The sequence below is a fragment of the Strigops habroptila genome, chromosome 1, assembly GCF_004027225.2.
Source record: "Strigops habroptila isolate Jane chromosome 1, bStrHab1.2.pri, whole genome shotgun sequence".
In the NCBI taxonomy this organism is placed as follows: Eukaryota; Metazoa; Chordata; class Aves; order Psittaciformes; family Psittacidae; genus Strigops; species Strigops habroptila.
Genome location: NC_044277.2, coordinates 126890596 through 126910059, shown reverse-complemented (window position 1 = coordinate 126910059; position 19464 = coordinate 126890596). Strand labels below are relative to the sequence as shown.

Genomic DNA, 19464 nt, shown 5'->3' with positions numbered 1-19464 from the left:
TCTATGATTCAGCTGGGGGGGGGGGGGGGGGAGGGGGGGGGAAGGAGGAAAAGAAAAAACAACCACCAGCCACCCTGGGATGCCACCGGATCCTGACGGAGCGGTGCGAACTCCCCGCTGTTGTGGAGGGAGCCCCCTCACTTCACCTCGGAGCGCCCGCGGCGAGTGGCGGGACTGCTCTGCCATCCGAAAAGGCGCGTGTCTGTGGTGGTTTGGTTTGGTTTTTTTTGTTTGTTTGTTTGTTTTTTCGGAGTCAGGGAGGATAAACTTTTTTATTATTTTTTAAAATAAATCATCTGAGGGGAGGGGGCTGCCTCGCCGCCCCAGGGGGGGGTGTAGGGGACATGGTGTTCCCACAGCAGCATCCCGGGGCTGGGATTTCCGACCCCCATCACCCCCGGCAGAGGAGCGCAGGGGAGAGCGGTGACTCGACCCCCGCGTCGCCGCCGGGGCCGTGGCTGGGGACAGCGGGGCCGGGGCCGGTCCGGGGCGGGCGGGCGGCGCGGCGATCCGGCGATCCGGCGGGGGGCGCGGAGAGCCAATGGGCGGCGGGGATCCGCCGGCGCGGCTCGGGGGCCCCTGGAGGAGGAGGAGAGGAAAAACCACGGGATTGAGCTCTGTCAGTGGCGCTCGCCGCTTCCAAGGGGGGAAGTGCCGGGGAATAATTAATGTTTTTATTAAATTTGGAGGGAATTTTTTGCAGCCGATCGCCGCGCGTGGCCTTCAGGTGGGTCTTCCCCGCAACTTTGTCCGCCGCCCCTCAAGGATTGGCGTGGAGGTGGGCTGCGGAAGCGATCCTGGGGGGGGGTGTGGAGGGGGAAGGTGGCTCGGTGCGTGTGGTGTGTGGGGGGGTGCGGGGTGTGTGTGTGCGTGGCTGCGGCTGGCGGGCGCTGCCGCCGTCGCCTCCGCGGCGGCCGTGAGGTGCGCGGCGAGCCCCGCCGTTCGCCATTACGAGTTGAGCACACGTTTGCGAGAGTCGGGGCTGCCGCTGGCGCGGATCGCCCGCGGGTACGGCGGGGAGTGTAAATAAAACCCTGCCTCTCCCTCGCCGGGCTCTGCCGCTGCCCCGAAGTGCTTTTGCGCTGTGTTTTCCTGGCAGAAGCGTGTAACCCAGGTGAAGGCAGAGAAGGGAGGGTTGTTTTTATGAATGGGACTTTGAGGTTAATTAGCTATGCAAATTCAAGCAGTTCATTCATGATTTTTTTTTTTTTTCCCCCCTTAAATCTAAAAGCCATCTTGTATTCCCCTCTAGGCTGATCGGAGTCCAGATCCCCAGGAAATCTCCATATCAAATGCCCAGTAAATAAAACACTGAGCTAAGACTTGTGGAAGAGCTGCAGAATGGATGGATTTTATGACCAGCAAGTGCCTTACATGGTCACCAATGTGAGTGATCAGTTCAAAGTTGGTGTTTATAAACTTGACTCCGACTTATTTCTGTGAGGGAGTTCTGCAGACAGAGTATCTGCTTTGTTACCGCTGTAGGGGCGACTCTTCGTCTGGGAGCTCTGCCTGCGAGATGAGCCTATCTTCTTAGTTATTTCAGTAAAGCATCATGTTCTTTTAAAGACAGTTTTGGGATGATTAAAAAATCATGCACATGATTAGCGGATGAGAGAGGCGAGAGCAGCAGCAGCTGCATTCAAAGTTTCTGGCTGCGGTTGCCTGCAACATTCAGAAGAATGAAGTTGGGGCAAACGTTAACATTCTCCCTCCCCCTCCCCCCCCCCTTTTTTTTTTCTTTTTATTTCTTTCAGGACTCAGCAAACAGTGTTATAAGTAACACAGGGAAACAAAGCAGTCTATTATAATCTCCTGTCTGGGTTCTCCTGTGTAGTTTATGCAGAGGGGATTTATGTGCTATTGTGTAGGTTTGTGTACTTTAAATGCTAAAAATACATGGTTGGTATTGCATTGCTACTTGAACACAGTATGTGTGTGTATGTACAAATAGATGTCTACATAGATAGATAGAATTGTGTTGCATTTAGACAGAGGAATCTTTTGGAGGATGGTAGGTGCTCAGCTATGTCTTTTGCTGGAAATTGGAGGCTGCAAGACAATCATTTCCCTATTTGAAAATGTAAAGAATTTGTGCTGGCTTTGAGTATTCTTGATTAAATGAGGGGAAAAAAAAAAGACCAAGAAACCCTCAGATTTCTAAAGTAACTGATCTTTCCTGTTTATAGAATCCGCGTGGGAGAAACTGTAATGAGAGACCGACAAATGTCAGGAAAAGAAAATTCATTAACAGAGACCTGGCTCATGATTCAGAAGGTGAGGGTTTGTCATGTTCCCCCCGCCCCCTTCCCCTTTTCCTCCCCTTCCTTAATGCAGAGAAGCTTTTTGAGAGCGCTTTTTTAATTTATTTTGGAGATAAATATATCGAGATCCCTCTGAATAAACAAGAGAAGAAAATTGTGTTTACTACTGCAAAACAAACTGGCAAAGGCAATAAACTGATGAAGTTGATACTCTTTCCTGGACTTAGCCTGTTGCATTTTAGGTACACAGATGTCATGTGGCATACATGTGGCACACGGATGTCATGCACTGAGGCCAAGCCTTTGCAGCATCTGACACAAGTTATGGCACCTAGCTTTTTCACCTTCAGGCCTCTTGAGAGTCAGGGCTTTCCTCATTCCTCCTATCTTTTAACATCCTTTTCACTGGTGTCTGTTTAGTGGTGGTAGCAGGAGTAAGAATGCTGGTGTGGAGACTTGGTTTTCACTCTGGCTTTACTGTAGAGCTAGTAGTCAGGCTCCTCGTGTCTGGTAGTCTGTTTCTGTTGCTCTGTAACACTGTTAGGGTTAAAAATCCTGGGAAATTCAGTTAGGGAAGTCTAGAGTGGATGAAGTTTGGGGGGGACAGAGATTTGTAACTTAGTCTGATCAGTAGCCGCTCACATGATTGTAGCTTGAGAACTGTAGCAATACAGCAGTAGCTGTTAAAACTTCTTTAGGTTACAAGATCAGTATAGATGCTCCATCGACACCCCTGTAAGTACGTAAGACATATAGGAAGGTACATAGGGGCTTACAGCTTAGCCCAGTATAAATCTTAGCGGGGTGAGGACACATTGTTTCACTTTTCCAAATCACTACTTACATGTTTGGAAAAGTTTATTCTAGGGTAGGTTGAAAACAACTTTCTGATTTTCAGGTAAATGATTTGCCAACACGAATGCGAGGTATCAGTCCACAGGATAAATGAATAGCCTCTGTCATTCAAGTGTATGTAAATAGTTATCTGTCAGCATTCATAAAAGAGGAAGTCTCTCAAAATACAGTAACTTAAAAATAAACCATTTGTCAGTTCAAATGTCCTGCTTAGTAAACAAAATTTTCGCAACTGCCTTTCTGAGCTTTGCAAATAAGCCGAATGCTTTCTGGTTTACACTCATTATTAGCAGTTGATTTCAGTGAATTGCAAAAAAAGATAACCGGCTGCAAAACTCAGTCCATGGAGAAAGTGGTTTCACTTTAAAGTACAGGGAGCGCATCATAGAGGAAATAGTGGTGATTCTCTTGTCATGCAAGGTAAAACATAATGGGAAGTACAAAAGATTTCCCATTTCTGCCCATTTCTGATGTTGCAGCATCTTAGGTCTTTGCTGCAAAATTTTTATATGGTAGTTATGACCATACTAATAGAAATCCTCAGTCATTGCTCAGGCAGAACTCCTGGTTGAAGTCCGAGAGAGCTTTATCTGGGGCAGATATTGCAGGAGGAGGCCTGAATTGTGTAAGGAGAAATAGTTTACCTGTAAGAAAGATCATGATTTTTAACTTTTCTATGTATTGCTGAGTGAGCCTTTTATACTATAGAGCTTGGTTAAGATTCTGGTTATTATTTCAAGAGTTGATAATGCAGTAAGTACTTCTTTTGTATTAATAGGTGTAGAAAAAAATCATTAACTGGAACCCAAAAATACCTACTTTGTCTGTTTGTCTGACTGCCAGATAGAATTTATGTACATTGCTCTTTAGGAAAAACATATTTTCAAACATATTTTAATCTTATGAAGAGATTAAAGGTGTGAGTCTTTTATCCATGTCTTCATCTTTTTACAGAACTCTTTCAAGATCTGAGCCAATTACAGGAGACATGGCTTGCAGAAGGTAAGGGAAAAAACTGCTTGTAAAAATAGGAAAAACAACTCTGGAGGGGAAAGAGAAAAAAAAAAAAAAAAACCGAGTCCTGAACTTGCTGTCTTAATGTTCAGCCCAATTAATTGAGCTCTAAAAGAGCCACCTCATGTGTCATGCATACATTAGAGCCTCTGATGAGTTTGTCTTTGGGGACTCTGGGGCTGCTCTACCCAGTGTCATCACAAATTACCAGGAGAAATTGCTTCCAGCTCACAATCACATCTGCTTTTGGCAAGAACTAATGCACCAAGACTTCAAGTTCTAAGCCTCTGTTCAGATTTTAATTGCAATTGATCAGGTTTATATTATTGTACCTCGAGAGACTACATACAGCCAGAACTGGGCTTGCTGTTTCCTTTAGAGCAGCACATATAATTATTTGGTGTTCTGGTGGAGTACTTTTCTGATGGCAGAAATTAGTTTCTCTGGGTTCATCAGGACGGGATGCTTCAAGATTTAAGTGCAAGTGTCTTCTTTCCACCTTGTTCACAACACAGAACGTTAGGTGTGTATGGAATACTTTAAAAGTACTATTTCTTCTATTTATTTTTTATTTTATTTCTTCTTTTTTTTCTTTCAGAAACCTTTAAATATTTTGCATGTTATTTTTGTCTTCGTATCTGTAGTTGTGAGATTGTGTGCTGGGTGATTAGAAAACTGTCATCGGTCTGTTTTACACCTGCTTGTGCTTTTAAGTATTTCAAATAATGTTGCAGAGCACATTCTATTGAAGAGAGAAGGTTTAAGAACAATAATGTAGAAATCTGAATTTAGAGTAGCTGTTGAGAGATTCATTTAACAATAACAAAAAATGAGCTGCTGCATTAAGAGAACTTTAATAAAATGCAAGGTAGTTTTCTGCTTGTTGAAGTGTATTCTCTTCAGCAAAATTTTCTGAATTTTTTTACTTTGATGTTTACAATACTCTTTATTGGAAACAAAGATTTTTATGCATTGTCTCTTAATATTTCTGGTTGAAATTTTTATGTAAACTTCTGCATCTGAAATAAACACGATTTTGATGCAAGTTAACATAATCTCTCCAAATTTATCCTGATGTAAATGGATGTGAATAGTCACATATGTTTGATTTTTATCGTGTACTGGACTATGCACAGCTGCTTATAGAATAGATCTGGTTTTTTTGGAGAGGAGGGTGGAATGCTTGCTGTTGTTTTTCATAGAAAGAGGGAAATACTGCTGATGACTACTTGCTTACTAGATTCTGTTTTAATTCAGCTTTATATGTAGTAAGTCAAGTTCTTAACCTATAAGTAAGTTGTGGAGTATTGTTTATTTTGCTTACATTTTTATTCTCCTAGCATTATTTTTAGCATGTGGTTATTCTATATCTAATAAAAAAATCCTCTTTAAATTATGGAACAGAGGATATATTTTTTATGAATTAATATGATTCTTTCATAATCACTGCAAACAGGATGTCCTGTACTAAGATCATTTTTGTAGTATAATGATCAGATACAACTATAACTGTGTCTCCCTGTGGTAATTTTCCTAAGGATGTCTTTATTTTGTATAATCTCATTCATTTTAGCAAGCCAGAAGAATGTTAAAATACTACTCAAAAGATACTATTTTTTGATGGAGTGGAGAACTTTTAATCTGATTTTTCTCTGGCATGGATGTTTTTGTTTCTGAAAATGATTAAATTTCTTTGATCATAGGTCAGAAAAATGCAGATTCATAATGCATGTGCAGATATTAATGTAAGTTTGAAAAATAATAGGGAATTTAAAATTGATTTTCTAATTTCTGTAGGTACATAAATTACTGTAATGGCAATTTTAATTCTGGAGGCACTGCTTATTTTAGACTAGAACGAATTGTTTGAGAGCCTTTTTTTCTCTTTAGCTGTGTCTGTGTCACTGAATACATTTAGATAGGTTTTGATAGAGAAAGGTGTCTAGTCCTGCGTCAGCTATGTTGAGGAACCTTTGTAAAAGCAGGTAGTATCATCTGGTAAGTATTTAAAAAAAAAAAAAAAGTTGCCTTTTCATCTAGCAGGGAATAATAATGCTAAGTAGTGTTATATTTTCCACAGCATATTACAACTAAATATTACAGATTTTTTTCAGTGTTCTAGAAATACTTTAAGAAATATGTGTGTTTCGGGCCACGCTATGGTTTTAGCTGTTCCATAAAACACAAACTTTGCACAGCTTTTCTAAAGGCTAAACTAAACCAGCACTGAAAAGTCATGATGAGAAAATCAAATGTTGAGCTATTAACTTGATCCTAAATTTTTATTAAAAAAACCCACCCCAAACAACTTTTGGTAGTCTTTATAGTATACTAGTGTTTGAGGATGTCGTAGCTCTGCTCAAATGTCTGCATGGATGAGGTTAGCCAGGAAAGAGATTTTGAAATCAGACTTGTTTACCCATTGCTAGATGTGTCCATTTATGTTCTTCTGGACCTTCATAGGCTAGAAGTCTGCCAATTTGGCAGCATCAGTAATGTTTACATATTTCTTTTCATAATGCTCTGGAGCCAGGGAAATGACCATGAAATTTTAAAACATCTTGACCCTTTTTAAGAAAAGCAGTGGCAGCTGACCAGGTTTCTCCCACGAGTTCAGATCCCCACTGCGGAGTAACCAGGTCAGAAAATCTACTTACTAGTTAGGAGAAGAAAGTGAGTTGCATTTTATGGCACATAAAAAAGTGCTAGCTTCTTTTTTTTTGTTTGTTTGTTTTGTTTTGCTTTTCCTGAAGCTGTCCTTACTACATCACATATTTTAGCCTGGAGATTTTTACAGTTAGTGTCACCTGTGACAAGCTGATGGTAAACAAGTAATCAGAAAAGAAATGTATTCTTTTCCTATTGAAAATGGTGGGAGGTTCACATGTATTAAAGAATTAATCCAAAATGTAAACAGTTTAATTCAGTACCCTCTTTAATGCTTCATTACTCTATAATTAACAAGCTGAATACTTACAGAAAACTTACAAATGTATTCCACTAGCCGAATACCAGATTTTTATGGAAATGGGATCTGCTTCTTACTCTGTATAGTACTAAATGTGTAAGAAAGAATCTGAATTATTTTGATGTAAAGCTTTCTCTCAATAAGGTTTCATCAAGTCAGTTGTTATGCAAGGACAGGAGATGACAGATTATAACTCTTTCCTGATGCCAGAAAGTGGAAGTGAGAAGCCTTTAATAATTGTTTCAACCTTCAAACTTGAAAGGAAATAGTTAAAATTGCCTATTAGTAACCAAGGCAAATATTATTCAGATATTATATTTAAATAAGCTGATGGCAACATTTTGTCATGATAATATTATAAAACAACTTTATTGATTCCATATATTTTTGGAATCAGATTGGTTTTGGCAGATAGCAGTTGTTCAGTGACTTGAAAAAAATGGTTCAAATATTAATCTAATGTTATCTCATTGTGGTAGCTGTTACTTCTTATTCTGGAATAAAATGAGAGAACAAACTCTTGATGTTAAGAAAAAACCAGGTTTTTATTTAAAGAAGTGGCTCTTCTAGACACTAGTTTCTCCTACAGCTTGAAAGCAAAGCAAAGAAAAATGATGAATTTGTGCACTAGGTCTGCTTCTTAGAGCAATAGATAATACCCTTCTCAGGTGGTAATGAACTGAAAAATAAAATACAATGTTCTTTGAAAAAATACAAAAAGATTAAGGGAGCAGTAAATGGTTTGAAATAATAGCTACAGGTAATGGGTTCATGCCTCTACTGCAACTTAGCTAAATTGAGTGGATGGCTACAAGAAGTTACCTATATTTAAAAGCTTGTTCTTGATGCCTGAAAGCAAGTTATTTCCCCCAAATAATACCCAAATGTAGAATGAACTTTAGGAAACAGGTTTCTGCCCTGTTTCCGACTGTGAAAGATGCACCAGCATCGCGGTGATGCCTAAGCTAGTGTTGACTTCTAGTTTATTTCTTAAATAAGAAAGTAAGAAAATAAGTAGTTGCTTGTTCTCAAAATACTATTTTTAATAAAAGAAAGTACTAAAACTTCCAATATTAATCTAGAGTAGCTTCATTTAATTCGATGAACATGTGTCGCAGCTTACCCTGGCTAACTAGTGTTCACTGCCAAAAAGTTGTAAAATTTACCCAGTGTAAGGCAGACGCTGTGTAACCATATTCAAGAGCTATTCACGTTTTTATAGGAGCAAAAATAGTAAAACCCCAGTAGTTTAATACCCCCGTAGCTGAAATCTGTCTGATGGTGACACTCTAAAAAGCAGTGAAAAGGTTTTCGTTTGGAATCTGTAATACAAAGAATAGCTTTTTTTTTTTTTTTTTAAATTCTGTTAGATTCTAGTGATCTAACAGATTTGTCTTTCAAGTACTCATAACTCTTGATCTTAAGTATCTGTGCACAAAAAAAGGAGACAAGGTAGATAAGGCAAAATGGGGAGGGAGCAGGATGCTCTTTAAAAGAAATCCAAAAGAAAGAAACCTACCAGAAATGTACAAGTCTGAAAGTCTGTGTAGTAATAAAATTTTTAACATTTTTCTTGTTTGCTGGAGAAGGAAATGCCTTTTACTCAAAATAATAATTTTCAAAGGCATAGTGGGGTTTGCGTACCGTGAGGGATGTAGCGAAATGTTAAATGTGAGTGTTCCTTTTAAGGTTACTTTTTTCTCATTTTCAGTATAGCAGCAAATGAAGAGCAGATTCTGCAAACCCATCTTCATATTCCTAGGGACTGTTCACATAAGGAAGAATTTTGAGATCTGGAGCCAGTTTTGAACTGCATTTAAGTTCATTAGTCAGAGCATTTCACATTATGTAAAAGGAGTTTGGGGTTGTTTTGACAGCAAATCCAGTGCTTATGGGAAATAATATTTTTTACCATCTTGAAATTTGTCACTGTTTTGCCTTCTGACTGCTCCTTTGTTAGAAACAGTTGTTCCTGGGGAAAAAAAACCAAAACAACCAACCACCCCCCCCCCCCCCCCCCCCCCCCCCCCCCCCCCTCTTTCAGGAGTACTTACACTTTATACAATCTTTCAGATACTAAGAAGTGACAATGAATCAAAAAAACCTCAATAGATTCATTACTGTTGAGGCCTGAAGTCTTATTTTAGCTGGAGCCAAAATACTACTGTTCATATATAATTTCCTGCCAATTTCAATTCCTTTTGCCACTTTGAATAAAAGATGGATATTTTAAAACGAGTTGTTCTTAGCTCTAAAAGTGAGCATGAGGTCAGAAAACAGAGTACCGCAGGAAGTGTTCTGCTACCCAAAATAAAGTTTTAAGTGAAGCGAGGAGGTTTGCAGCTTCTTGTTTTTCTGGAAAGTTTCCGTTTTTTAACAGGAACACCTTTCCCGGGAGTGCAGCTGAGCTTTTGGAAGCAGTTTGTGATTGGGAGAAGGAAGAGTTAAATTTAAGCCCTTTATAGTTTGCTTAACTTTTCATTTATTAAATAACGTTCCTCAGCAGGTCTGTGCTGCGTCTTGAGACAAAGCAGTGAAATCAGTGTGTTTATGCCTAAAGTTCAAGTTTACTTTGCTGTAGCTTTCTGGAAGGGTGTGACATGAAAAGCTTGTGGTTGGGGCCACATGGTTCATGCTGGACTGTGTTTTTGTGAATGGAGGCAGAACTCCAGTTCTGACTGCTTGTCTTGAGGAATTGCTTCGGAGATCAGCTGTCTCATTCACTGGCAGAAAGAATGACTCATACATCTTCTGCCTTGTTTGGCTTCAGGTCATTGTTACAGTGGATAGAGCTGGTTTTAATTAAATATTAACTCCTTTTGTCCTGGATGCTTGTTAATGGGGACTACTTATTTTTGTTTACTTGCAATGAAAGCAAGTTAACAGGCCTTAGTTCTAAACTACCCCCCACCCCCAGTTGCTCTCTCTTTGCAAAATGAGCCGTCAGCTTTTCAAATGCTTTTTAAAGCTCTAACAACTACAAACAAGTATGAGGTATTTTTGTGCTGCGAATGTTTGCTTTTGGCAGACCGGTTTTTAACTCAGTAGGTAGTGAAACTGTAAAATCTAAACTGATAACATCTTCAAGATCATCATTAACATTTCTGTACACTTCCCAAATCCTCTTGAGACATTATAGCTATAATCAGAAGAAAAAGAAAACTTTTGGTAATAATCTAGGCTGAGCTGGATAGTTTATGCTGCAGATGTTGTCTGCTTCAGGAGTCCGAGACTTGATGGCTCTGAATGAGGAATGAACTAATGTAGCTGCTTCTGCTATTAGCAGTAAAAGCCACGTGCTTAATATCCTTCAAAACCTTTTATTAGTCTTTTGGAATATACTTGCCTTCTCAAACCCCCATAATTAAGTAGCTCAGGGAAATATTCTCATTCAGTTAGATGATCATTTCAGATATCTTTTTCAATTTTCCTCTGAATGGCAAAGTTAAAAAAAAAAAAAGTTTTGGCGATTTATGCTTTGTGTCCTGCGTTGAGTATGTTAACAGAAGACCAATGAAGATTTTATGTCAGCCTTGCTGAATTGCAGAATTTGTGAGTAGAAGAAAAGAGGAAATGAATGGCATACATATATAAATGTGCAGACAGTCGCAACAGTGTAAGTTGCATTTTCCTTTTGGACATTCAGGTTGAAGTGTCTTTACCTGTCTGTTTAATTTGATGCAAAGTCTGCCTGTAATTATCCAAAGTCAAGGTACAAAAGCCCTCTTCCCTTTCACTAGTGGGATGATGTATCCCAACGATTTGCCCTCTCACAACAAGATGATGGTGGAAGAAGTCTGTGTATTGGGCTGATGATGGTTGCTTGCTGTGTGATCATGTGCGAGCTTCAGTTCTGCTGGTTTAAAAATAATATCAGATTGAACAAAGGAATAATTTAAGTTCTCCTTTCCAGCAGTTAGCAGGTCCTTTTAATTTCTTCGTATAGGATTGTGGGCTTGTTTCTAAGGTACTGATGGTACTAAAATTGGATTCCAGTAGGAAATGCATGTTTCTTGGTTGAACATTTTGAATGTTATTTGTTTTGTTTATATTTGGCAAGGTCTTAAACACTTCTTAACTTGCTGTATTCCTTTTCCTACAGAGGCTTTTAAGGCTATGTTAATATTGTATTAAAAATACATTTTGACAGTGTAGTCTACACCTATGTCTAGAGTACTGACAAAATTATGGGCTTTGATCTCTATTAAATATGTCTTCATAAATTTTGGGGATCCGTGAATGAAATATATTTTTCTTGTTTACTCTAGACCAAATTAGGGGTAATGACAGTATCTCTAAAGTAATATACTGGTTTTCTGTGACAGTTTAACCAGATGTGTTTTATTTTCTTCTTACTCTCTAGCTGGGAAAAGAAAGGACCTTATTTACTGATACAGACATAAAACTCTGCATGAGATTTGTTCTGGAGTAAGTCAAGTTAAACTGATAAAACCTGAATACAGCACCGGTGAAGCAGCTTGGTGCACAGCATACGGTCTGGAAAGATATTATATAAGATTGCTGCCCCAGTTCTGCAATCACTAAATGTAGCCTTCTGATTTCAACAGGAGGGTTTTGGTTTTCTGTTAGTCTTTTTCAGATATCCCAGATTCACAAATTTTTTTATATATATATATATATAAAAGAAGGCATGTGTGTGTATAAAAAAATAGAGTCATACCGGCTTCCTTGCTCCATTTGAAAATAATACCTAGTTTAGGAAAAATGTGTGGGAGGTCTTCTGTAAACACTTGATACAGTTAAGAGAATTACTTTAACTCTGAATGTACTCACAGAGCCTTCAAAAACAATTGGAAATGCAAGAAGTCCTTAGGAACTGATTTTTAAGTGGGTGATCTTGATTTCATAATCGGACTCTTCTGTGACAGTCAAATATTTGGCATTTTTGTAAGGAAAAGGCAGTGAATTGCATGAAATGTCAAAAATTGCAGTGTGTTAGTATTTGGGCTTATATTGGTTCTGAGTTCATTTTTGGTACAAGTTCTGTGGTTTCTCTTGAGGAAAGAGAAACTTAATGCATCAAAACTACTGGGAATATTTGGGTTGGTAAAATACATGCTCAAACTTTGAGGAGCTTACATGTCCTCAGAAGTACTGGTTAGTTCTAAAGGATAGGTTACTGTATTTTTTTCTTTTTTTTTTATTAAAAGACCCAAGCAAGAAAGCAACAGTAGCTATGCTTTTTTACAGAATAATGCTGATTACACTTTGTGTCTTTATCTTACTCACACTTCTTCTCAAATCTGTGTTTGCAGATTTCCCAAGGTCATTTGTTCTTAAGGGGAATTTGTTGCGATTAAGACAGTAGGGCTTTAAACATTTATTTTAAAACCGAAAGCAAATAATTTTTCGATATAATGAGCCTGATTCTGGACTCTTTATCCAGGAAAAAAACCTCCCAGATAAGTTATTAGAAATATTTCCTGAGTAAAGAGTGGAGGTCTGGTCCATGAAGAGTACCATAGTGCACATTAAAAATCATTGTGAGTAATTATAATTAAATGTGTATTTTTAATTCAAACAAATTCTGTTAAAACTAGCAATTGCACCTGTTGAAAGGGGAATATATGCTTCTTAAACTAAAAAGTGTTCTGAAAGGCATTAAAGTTCTATTTTATCATTTAATGAATTTAATGGTTTGATAGTCACAGTTTCGATACATGATTATATAACCAGTATTTACCTCTCAGATCTTGTTGGGTAACCAGATCATGGCAGATGTTAACTTTTAATTAAGATCATATCAATTATTTGGTTTTGTCTTTAGACAAGATCTGTGTAAATGAAAATATTTTTAAACAGATACTTTTATGCAGCTTTGCTGTGGTGTCTGCAGTTAGTATGTGTTGAGAAAAAGATGTCAAAGTTCAGAGACGATAAACTGGATCTCTCCTCAGGATGTACCCAGAATCAGTAATGCTCCAAGGATGCTTCTTATTGTAACGTTGCGCAGTTATCCGAATGTATACACCTGTAATACATACCTATTCAGTGGTATTCCAGCTTAAATGGTTTAAATGAGTTTGCAACATAGCATGAGAGATGGCTGATGTAGATACAGAATGAAAATGAACTGTGGTATCACAGATGCAAAATTATGTATCAGCAGACCATGAAACAATTGTGTTTTATAGCTCAGGTTTGTGATGAAAGTTTCCTGAAAGTGAAGATGATCTTGCTCGAGGTGAATGGATATTAATAATGATTCTTTCTTTAAGTAATTTTTTTTTTTTTTTTTTTTAATGTCTGAAAAGTTATCATTCAACCAGGAGTTCTGTGGTCTGGTAAAATAGTTCTTTTTGAGTATTTAAAACAATAACAAAAAAACCTCTACTGTGTTGGCTGACTGCCATGAAAAATTGGAATAACTTTTTAAGTAAGCCAAGGGTGTGGTATTTTGGGGTTAAAGATGCCCAAGTGTTAAACACTAGGATTTGGTTTTATGCAGACCTTCCATGCAGATATTTTGAAAATGAGCAGAGATGGGTTTTACCAGTGGCATGGTAGGTGCAGACCCGTGTGCAGGCAGTGAGGCAGGGCCAGTGCCAGTGTCGGCCTTTACGTCCTCCCATCCCCATCGCTCTGTGCCAGGGCTGATCTGGACTTGCAGTGCACCATACAGCTTCACCCCAGGGTTTATCTGATATTAAAATGATGCGCTTGCCTGATTTTCATATGCAACAACGAGGAAAAAAAAAATCCTAGTTTTAATCTTGGCTGTGCTTCAAATGAAGCAACAGAGTCTTTATTTATGCTTTAATGGCTTCTTTTAATTCTGTCCTTGTTTTTGTTTTTTTTTTGTTTGTTTTTTGTTTTGTTTTTGTTTTCCTTTCTTCAGCTCAGGTACCTGACAATGACGAGCAGTTTGTGCCAGACTATCAGGCTGAAAGTTGTAAGTATAGTATGAATCATCACTTTCTTAAAAATCTGTATTTGTATATTTATATTTGGGTCTTTGTTATTTATTGTGTCGTGGCAGTAATGTAATAGCTCCTTTCACTGATCAGTGGCATCAGCAGAATGAATAGATAAAGCAGGTGGTGTTTTGATGTGCAGCTGAAAAAAGTTGTTTGGACTGAAGGTGTAACATTTAGCAGGGTGCCCTCTCTTGTAATTCCCACCCTCCAGCCCCAGGGAAGCAAGGAAAAACATTGTGGAGGAGGAGGGAGTTTCTCTGTCCATAAAGTGGGGAGAGGAGCATGTTGAGCTGGTACGGATGAGATACTGTGGGATGCTGGAGGCAGCTCTGTTGAGCAGAAATTGGGCTGCTCAGTGTGTTCTGTGTATAAATAAATAAATAACATTTTCCACATAATCAATCAACAGCCACTGCTGAAGCATTTTTAAGTCGTCTTAGCATGTGGCATTTTGTCACTCAAACAAAATTGCCCTTTAAATTAATGGGAGGAAGCAGGATTTATTTTAAGCTGGATGCTTTGTATTGTTTGCTACTTTACTTAACATGTGCCCAAACTTTTTTTTTTAGCCTGTACCCCTTAAACCTTGCTTTTACCTGCTACTATTCTGTTAAATGCTGGCTCTCCTTTGCTGTACCTGCAGTCTGGTTTTGCGTGGTTGCAAGGGCGTAGTAAAGAAATAGCACAAGAAACGTTATCTGACAAAGTCACAGACTTCTTCAAGCTTCTTTATGCATCTTTCTTCCTCATGGCAAGGCTTCTTTCCATCATCAGAGGTCTCTCCTGAACAGCGTCTGCTGATTGCAGCAGAGCGCATGGTAGCTTTTCCGTTTTGCTAAATAACTTAAATAATTTATCCTATCAGAGTGAATTACTGCAGTTCACTAAACCAGATAGCTGTTAAATACAGCACTCATGTACTGAAATTTTAGGATTAAAATTAGAGAGATTAGAAATAATTGCATTAAAATAGTCCTTAACCCCAAAACCAAATTCAGATTTGTTGAGTTTCTTATAAATCTTTTAGAGGAGGTTTTTTTCCAGTTATTTAGAAACTGTTTTAAGAAGAATTTATTGAGAGTATTTATGTCAACATTTTATAGGGGAAAAAAGAAAATAAAAAAAGTTTGTTCAGTTGGTTTTTTCCTCCTGGACTCTTAGTGTACCTGCGCAGCAAGAATTTATTTTTGTTTTTCTTCTCTAGAAATTCCTGTACATATACTAACCAACAATAGTGGTCACTTTCAAACTTTTAAGTTTGCCCTTTATAACAGTTGTTTGGATTTTTTGCCCCACCTCTGGCTTCAAAGACTTTATATTTTTTATTATATTACAGTATGAAAGGCAAAGCATCTATAAGTTGAAAATCAGATATGTTATCCTGCATATGAAGCTGTGTCCAAATATAGTCATGTATGCACGTATAAGAGTACAAAGTTCAGCTAGGGCTTCTATTAACCCACAATTATTGTTACACAATAAGTCAATGATTCTTGGAAAATAATTTGTGAACTGTGAATGAAAAGCCCCATTGAAGCTGGTCACTGCTTTTGGTGATAAAGAAATTCTCCTAATATGGCTATTTTATAAATGCCGTTGTATTTCAAAGTTCCTTAGCTTACACAGTATTATCAAAGGAACATTTATTTCTTCATTTCAGTTGGTTTCTTTATCTTAAGTAAAGGTCAGGAGAGCTTCCTGGAGAGTTACTCTGGCAAAGGTTATGGAGTTTCAGACATATACTTGGGTATAATGTATATAGCTGTGGGCTCTGCGAAACAGGAATGGAGATCAACATAACCAAAGCCATGGGGAAATTACTGCTGCAAAAGTAGCACAATTGTGACTGTTTTCTCTAGGATCCAAACGTGCCTTCAAACTCTGTTATAATGACTTACTATATATAATCTGTAAGTCTGTACAGTACTCACTCTGTTACTGGCAAGAGCACTTGGCTTTTGTTTTTTTTTTAATTATTATTTTTTTTTTAAACATGGGAGAGGATGGGCAAGCTTTCATAGATTCAGTGTTTAATACACTCAAATCGAACCAAAAGTGATGAAGGACAGAAGGGGGTCACAGCTGCTTTAGTTCAGGGGCAAGCGAACTGTGATTTGCTGCACAAATTTCATTTATGGAGCTGCATATAGGTGTGGGGTGTGTGATGTGCAGAGTATGTAAAGAAAACTTAAGTGTTCCACTGGAACAGTTACAGTCTGCAGTCAAGGTACAAAAATTAAGTGAGGTTTTATTTCTAGCTTCATTGCTTGAGAAGTGGGCCTTAAACCTGAGGTAGATTTGTGGTCTTAAATTGGAACTTTGGTAACAGTAGCAGTGCTTGGAATCTGTGGTTAAAACTTCCTTGCTTAGAAATCACCAAGTCAGTCAGCTCCTGAAGCAAAGGTGTGAAAAGTAATGCTGGAATTGACACTGCCAAGATCATACACTGTGTCCTAGCGCTAGCAGCATTAAATGCCTCTGAAAGTGCCAGGGGTTTTGCGTTTCTGTTCTGTAGTAATGATTTTAACTAGTGAAACTGCACTGGTATTAGTAACTAAGGGAAACATTTAGTTTAGATTAGATATACAGTCCACTTTATCCACTTAGGGATTTAACTTCAAAGCTAGCTTGAGACCATGAATATTTCAATTATGAGTTGCTATTAAACTTCAATCAGTTTTCAAAAAGCAAACATAATATATATATATATTTATAGTTAGGTGTGGGCTTTAGATATTCTGAGTGAGATCAACAGTTATCATAACTTCGTGTGGTATTATTGACGTTACTGGAATTACATGTATTTCTGCTAAGTAAGGATCCAGCACATCAAGCTTCCCCTTAATGCTTCAAACTTCAGTTTACCTGTTTAAAGCTGAATTTTGGGGTGTTTTTGCTACTCTGCTATGTCCTCTGGAAAGAGGTCCTTCCTGCCATACTAATATTAGAAATGTCTGCACTTCTAAACCTTTCTTTTTTGTCACAGCATCCAAAGTCCCATCTTGTCCATCTTGTATTACCTTTTTATTAAATATTTTTTTGACTTTGAATACCTGTCACAAAGAACCTTTTTGTAGTTTAGCTCAGAGTGAGCAGAATGAAGAGTAGATAACAACTGGCCTGTTCAGGTGAAATTTGAAAAGCAAATCACAGTTTAGTTTCTCGTAACCTTCTGTTTTCTGCATCTGAACTTTCCTAACGACTCTTCTTTTAGCAATTATGTGACAAGCTGTGTAAAGCAAAAATGTAAAATCTGTTTTTCCAAAAAGGTGAATGCTGCTTTTTTTTTTTTTTTCAATCAGCATTCTGTATGTGACACTTCTTCCAAATTCTTACCTAATTCAGAAGACTTAGTTTTTCTGTCTTTATAAAGTCAGTATTCACATGTGGAGAAGGGTGACCTGTGTTAACTTCCTCAGATAAGGTTTCCTATTGTTTCAAGTCTGTTTTCATATACTGAGGAGGAGCCAGATCCTGAACTGTTTGTAATCGGTGGTGAGGCTTTCAGATACTGTAGAACAGCAAGGGCTTTCCAATCCAAGAGTAAAGATGAATCAAGTGTTCAGTTTGCTCGAAGTCAATAGCTGTTGAGATGAAGATTGCTTGCTCCCATTGTTTGGATGGTTTCTATGACAGACAGAAGAGGAAGTAGGTAGGATTTGCTGATGTTTAAAGGATGTAGTTGGCAGAGAAAACTTGGTATTGTCAACAATACACTGATTTGTAATTCGACCTTGGTATAATTGGTTATAAATGGGGATTACCCTGCACCAAACCAGATTGCCTGGTGTCTTCATAGCATGATCGTGTTTTATTTTAGTTTAATAATACATATTTACATTGGTCTGTTCTTCCAGAATTTGGTGGGTTTCTTTTTCCCACTCTTCTTTTGCCCTAAAATGCAGGTTACCCATTTAAAATGCATTATAAACTCTAGCTTTTTGCTTTTTATTTGTTACTGAATTTCTGCTAATGAGGATTTGTGCTGTGCTTCACCTTCTTTATCGGTTTCCTTCCTTCTCTTTCATTTTGTTTCTGTATTGTTTCCCTGACCATCGTATCCTTAACTTAACACTGCCAAGGGGTAAATGTTAATGTTAGACCACAGCTATTGACAGTAAATGGGAAGGACTGGCTGTAAAATCCATGCTCCTCCATGTCTGATTAAACTTCAAGATAGGAAAAATACTTTTTTAGTAGTGATTTTGTCACTGATCTCTCACAACCTTTATTCTTTCTCTTACCTCTGTTTTTTTCCCTCCAGGTCTAGCAAAGAAGCTCTTTCAATGTAGATGCCAGGAGCCTTAAATTATTCAGGGATGTGCTTTTTAGATGCTCTGGCTTGCAATCTTTAAAAGCCTGCTAAAGAGAGATTCTTTACATAGGCTTCAGGTAGCTGTATTCTTCTGTCATTTTAACTAATGGCTTAGGATATTCCAAATGCAGTTTAATGAGGAAAAGCTTTAGTATTTATTTACATGTTTGCAGCATACAAAATCTTTTTTTTTTTTTTTTTTAATTTTATTGCACTATTAGGTGAAAAAGGCTTCTTTTGTTTTCTTTTTCTTTGTGACTTAATTTCAAAAGCGAATTTCAGAGCTAGAAGAGTATTTCCTGTTTGCTTTAGTACAGTAAGAGCTGGTGAGCTATCAGTAGAGGTTATTTTTCACTTATTTTGACATATTTTGGAGGAAAAAACCTACACGGCTAAAACAAAGTAGAAAACACCAGAATAATATAAGTTCTGGTGGGCCTACTGAAGTCAAAAGGAGATCTGGTTACTGGGTTTATTTTTATTGATGATGCAGAAGAGCTTAATTTTGCAGCTTCTAGAAAAAATTTTAGTGGACTGAAAAACATGACAACTTTTTTAACGTGATGATTCACTATATAGGCAGCTGGTAGTCATGTCTTTGTAGTGCACAATATCCTAGAAACTGCATTTGGTAGCGTTTTGGTTTTCTGTGCGTGGCAATTTGCACACACCACGTGTTTTCAGTTCGGTGGGGTTTTTTGGGGGGTTTTGGGGTTTTATTTTGTTGGGTTTTTTTCCAGGTTTTATTTTTCTTTTTTTTTTTTTTTTTTTTTTTTTTTTTAGTGTCTATGTGGCTGGAATCATCTTTTCTTTAAGTGTGACTCTGCAAGTGTGGCACTGCAGCAGGCAGTCCGACACATATCCTACAAGGTGGTGCTAGTTATTCTTGGTGCTTAGCTATTCCCTGGTAGGGCTTTCTGCTGCAGCTGTGTTTTGTTTCTTGCCACTTGTCTTGAAACTACTTCCTTTCGTAGGTCGGATGTTGTCAAATAGAGAGACATTTACTTACTTATTTTCGTGCATGCCTGACTGACGGATTCTTTCTAAAGGGCTGCAAGAGTCGTGGCTCCGTGGTTTGTTCTTGCTCTTAGCTTTACGTGACCTTGGGCA

The 19464-nt window shown here is 38.0% G+C and overlaps 1 protein-coding gene across 3 annotated transcripts in view; it reads left to right on the top strand.

The window, feature by feature from the left end:
• The first annotated feature begins 567 nt into the window (after positions 1-567).
• ETV1 (ETS variant transcription factor 1) overlaps positions 568-19464 on the top strand; it is a 65850-nt gene continuing 46953 nt past the window's right edge. The window contains exons 1-5 of one of the 3 annotated variants that reach the window (XM_030500637.1): positions 568-727; positions 1253-1386; positions 2190-2277; positions 4074-4121; positions 13961-14014. In XM_030500637.1, coding sequence (XP_030356497.1) covers positions 1342-1386; positions 2190-2277; positions 4074-4121; positions 13961-14014 — 235 coding nt within the window. In that variant the 5' untranslated portion in view covers positions 568-727; positions 1253-1341. Of the gene's footprint in view, positions 779-1252; positions 1387-2189; positions 2278-4073; positions 4122-4171; positions 4657-13960; positions 14015-19464 lie in introns of those variants that run through there. The other 2 variants (XM_030500647.1, XM_030500658.1) reach the window with 2 other exon arrangements.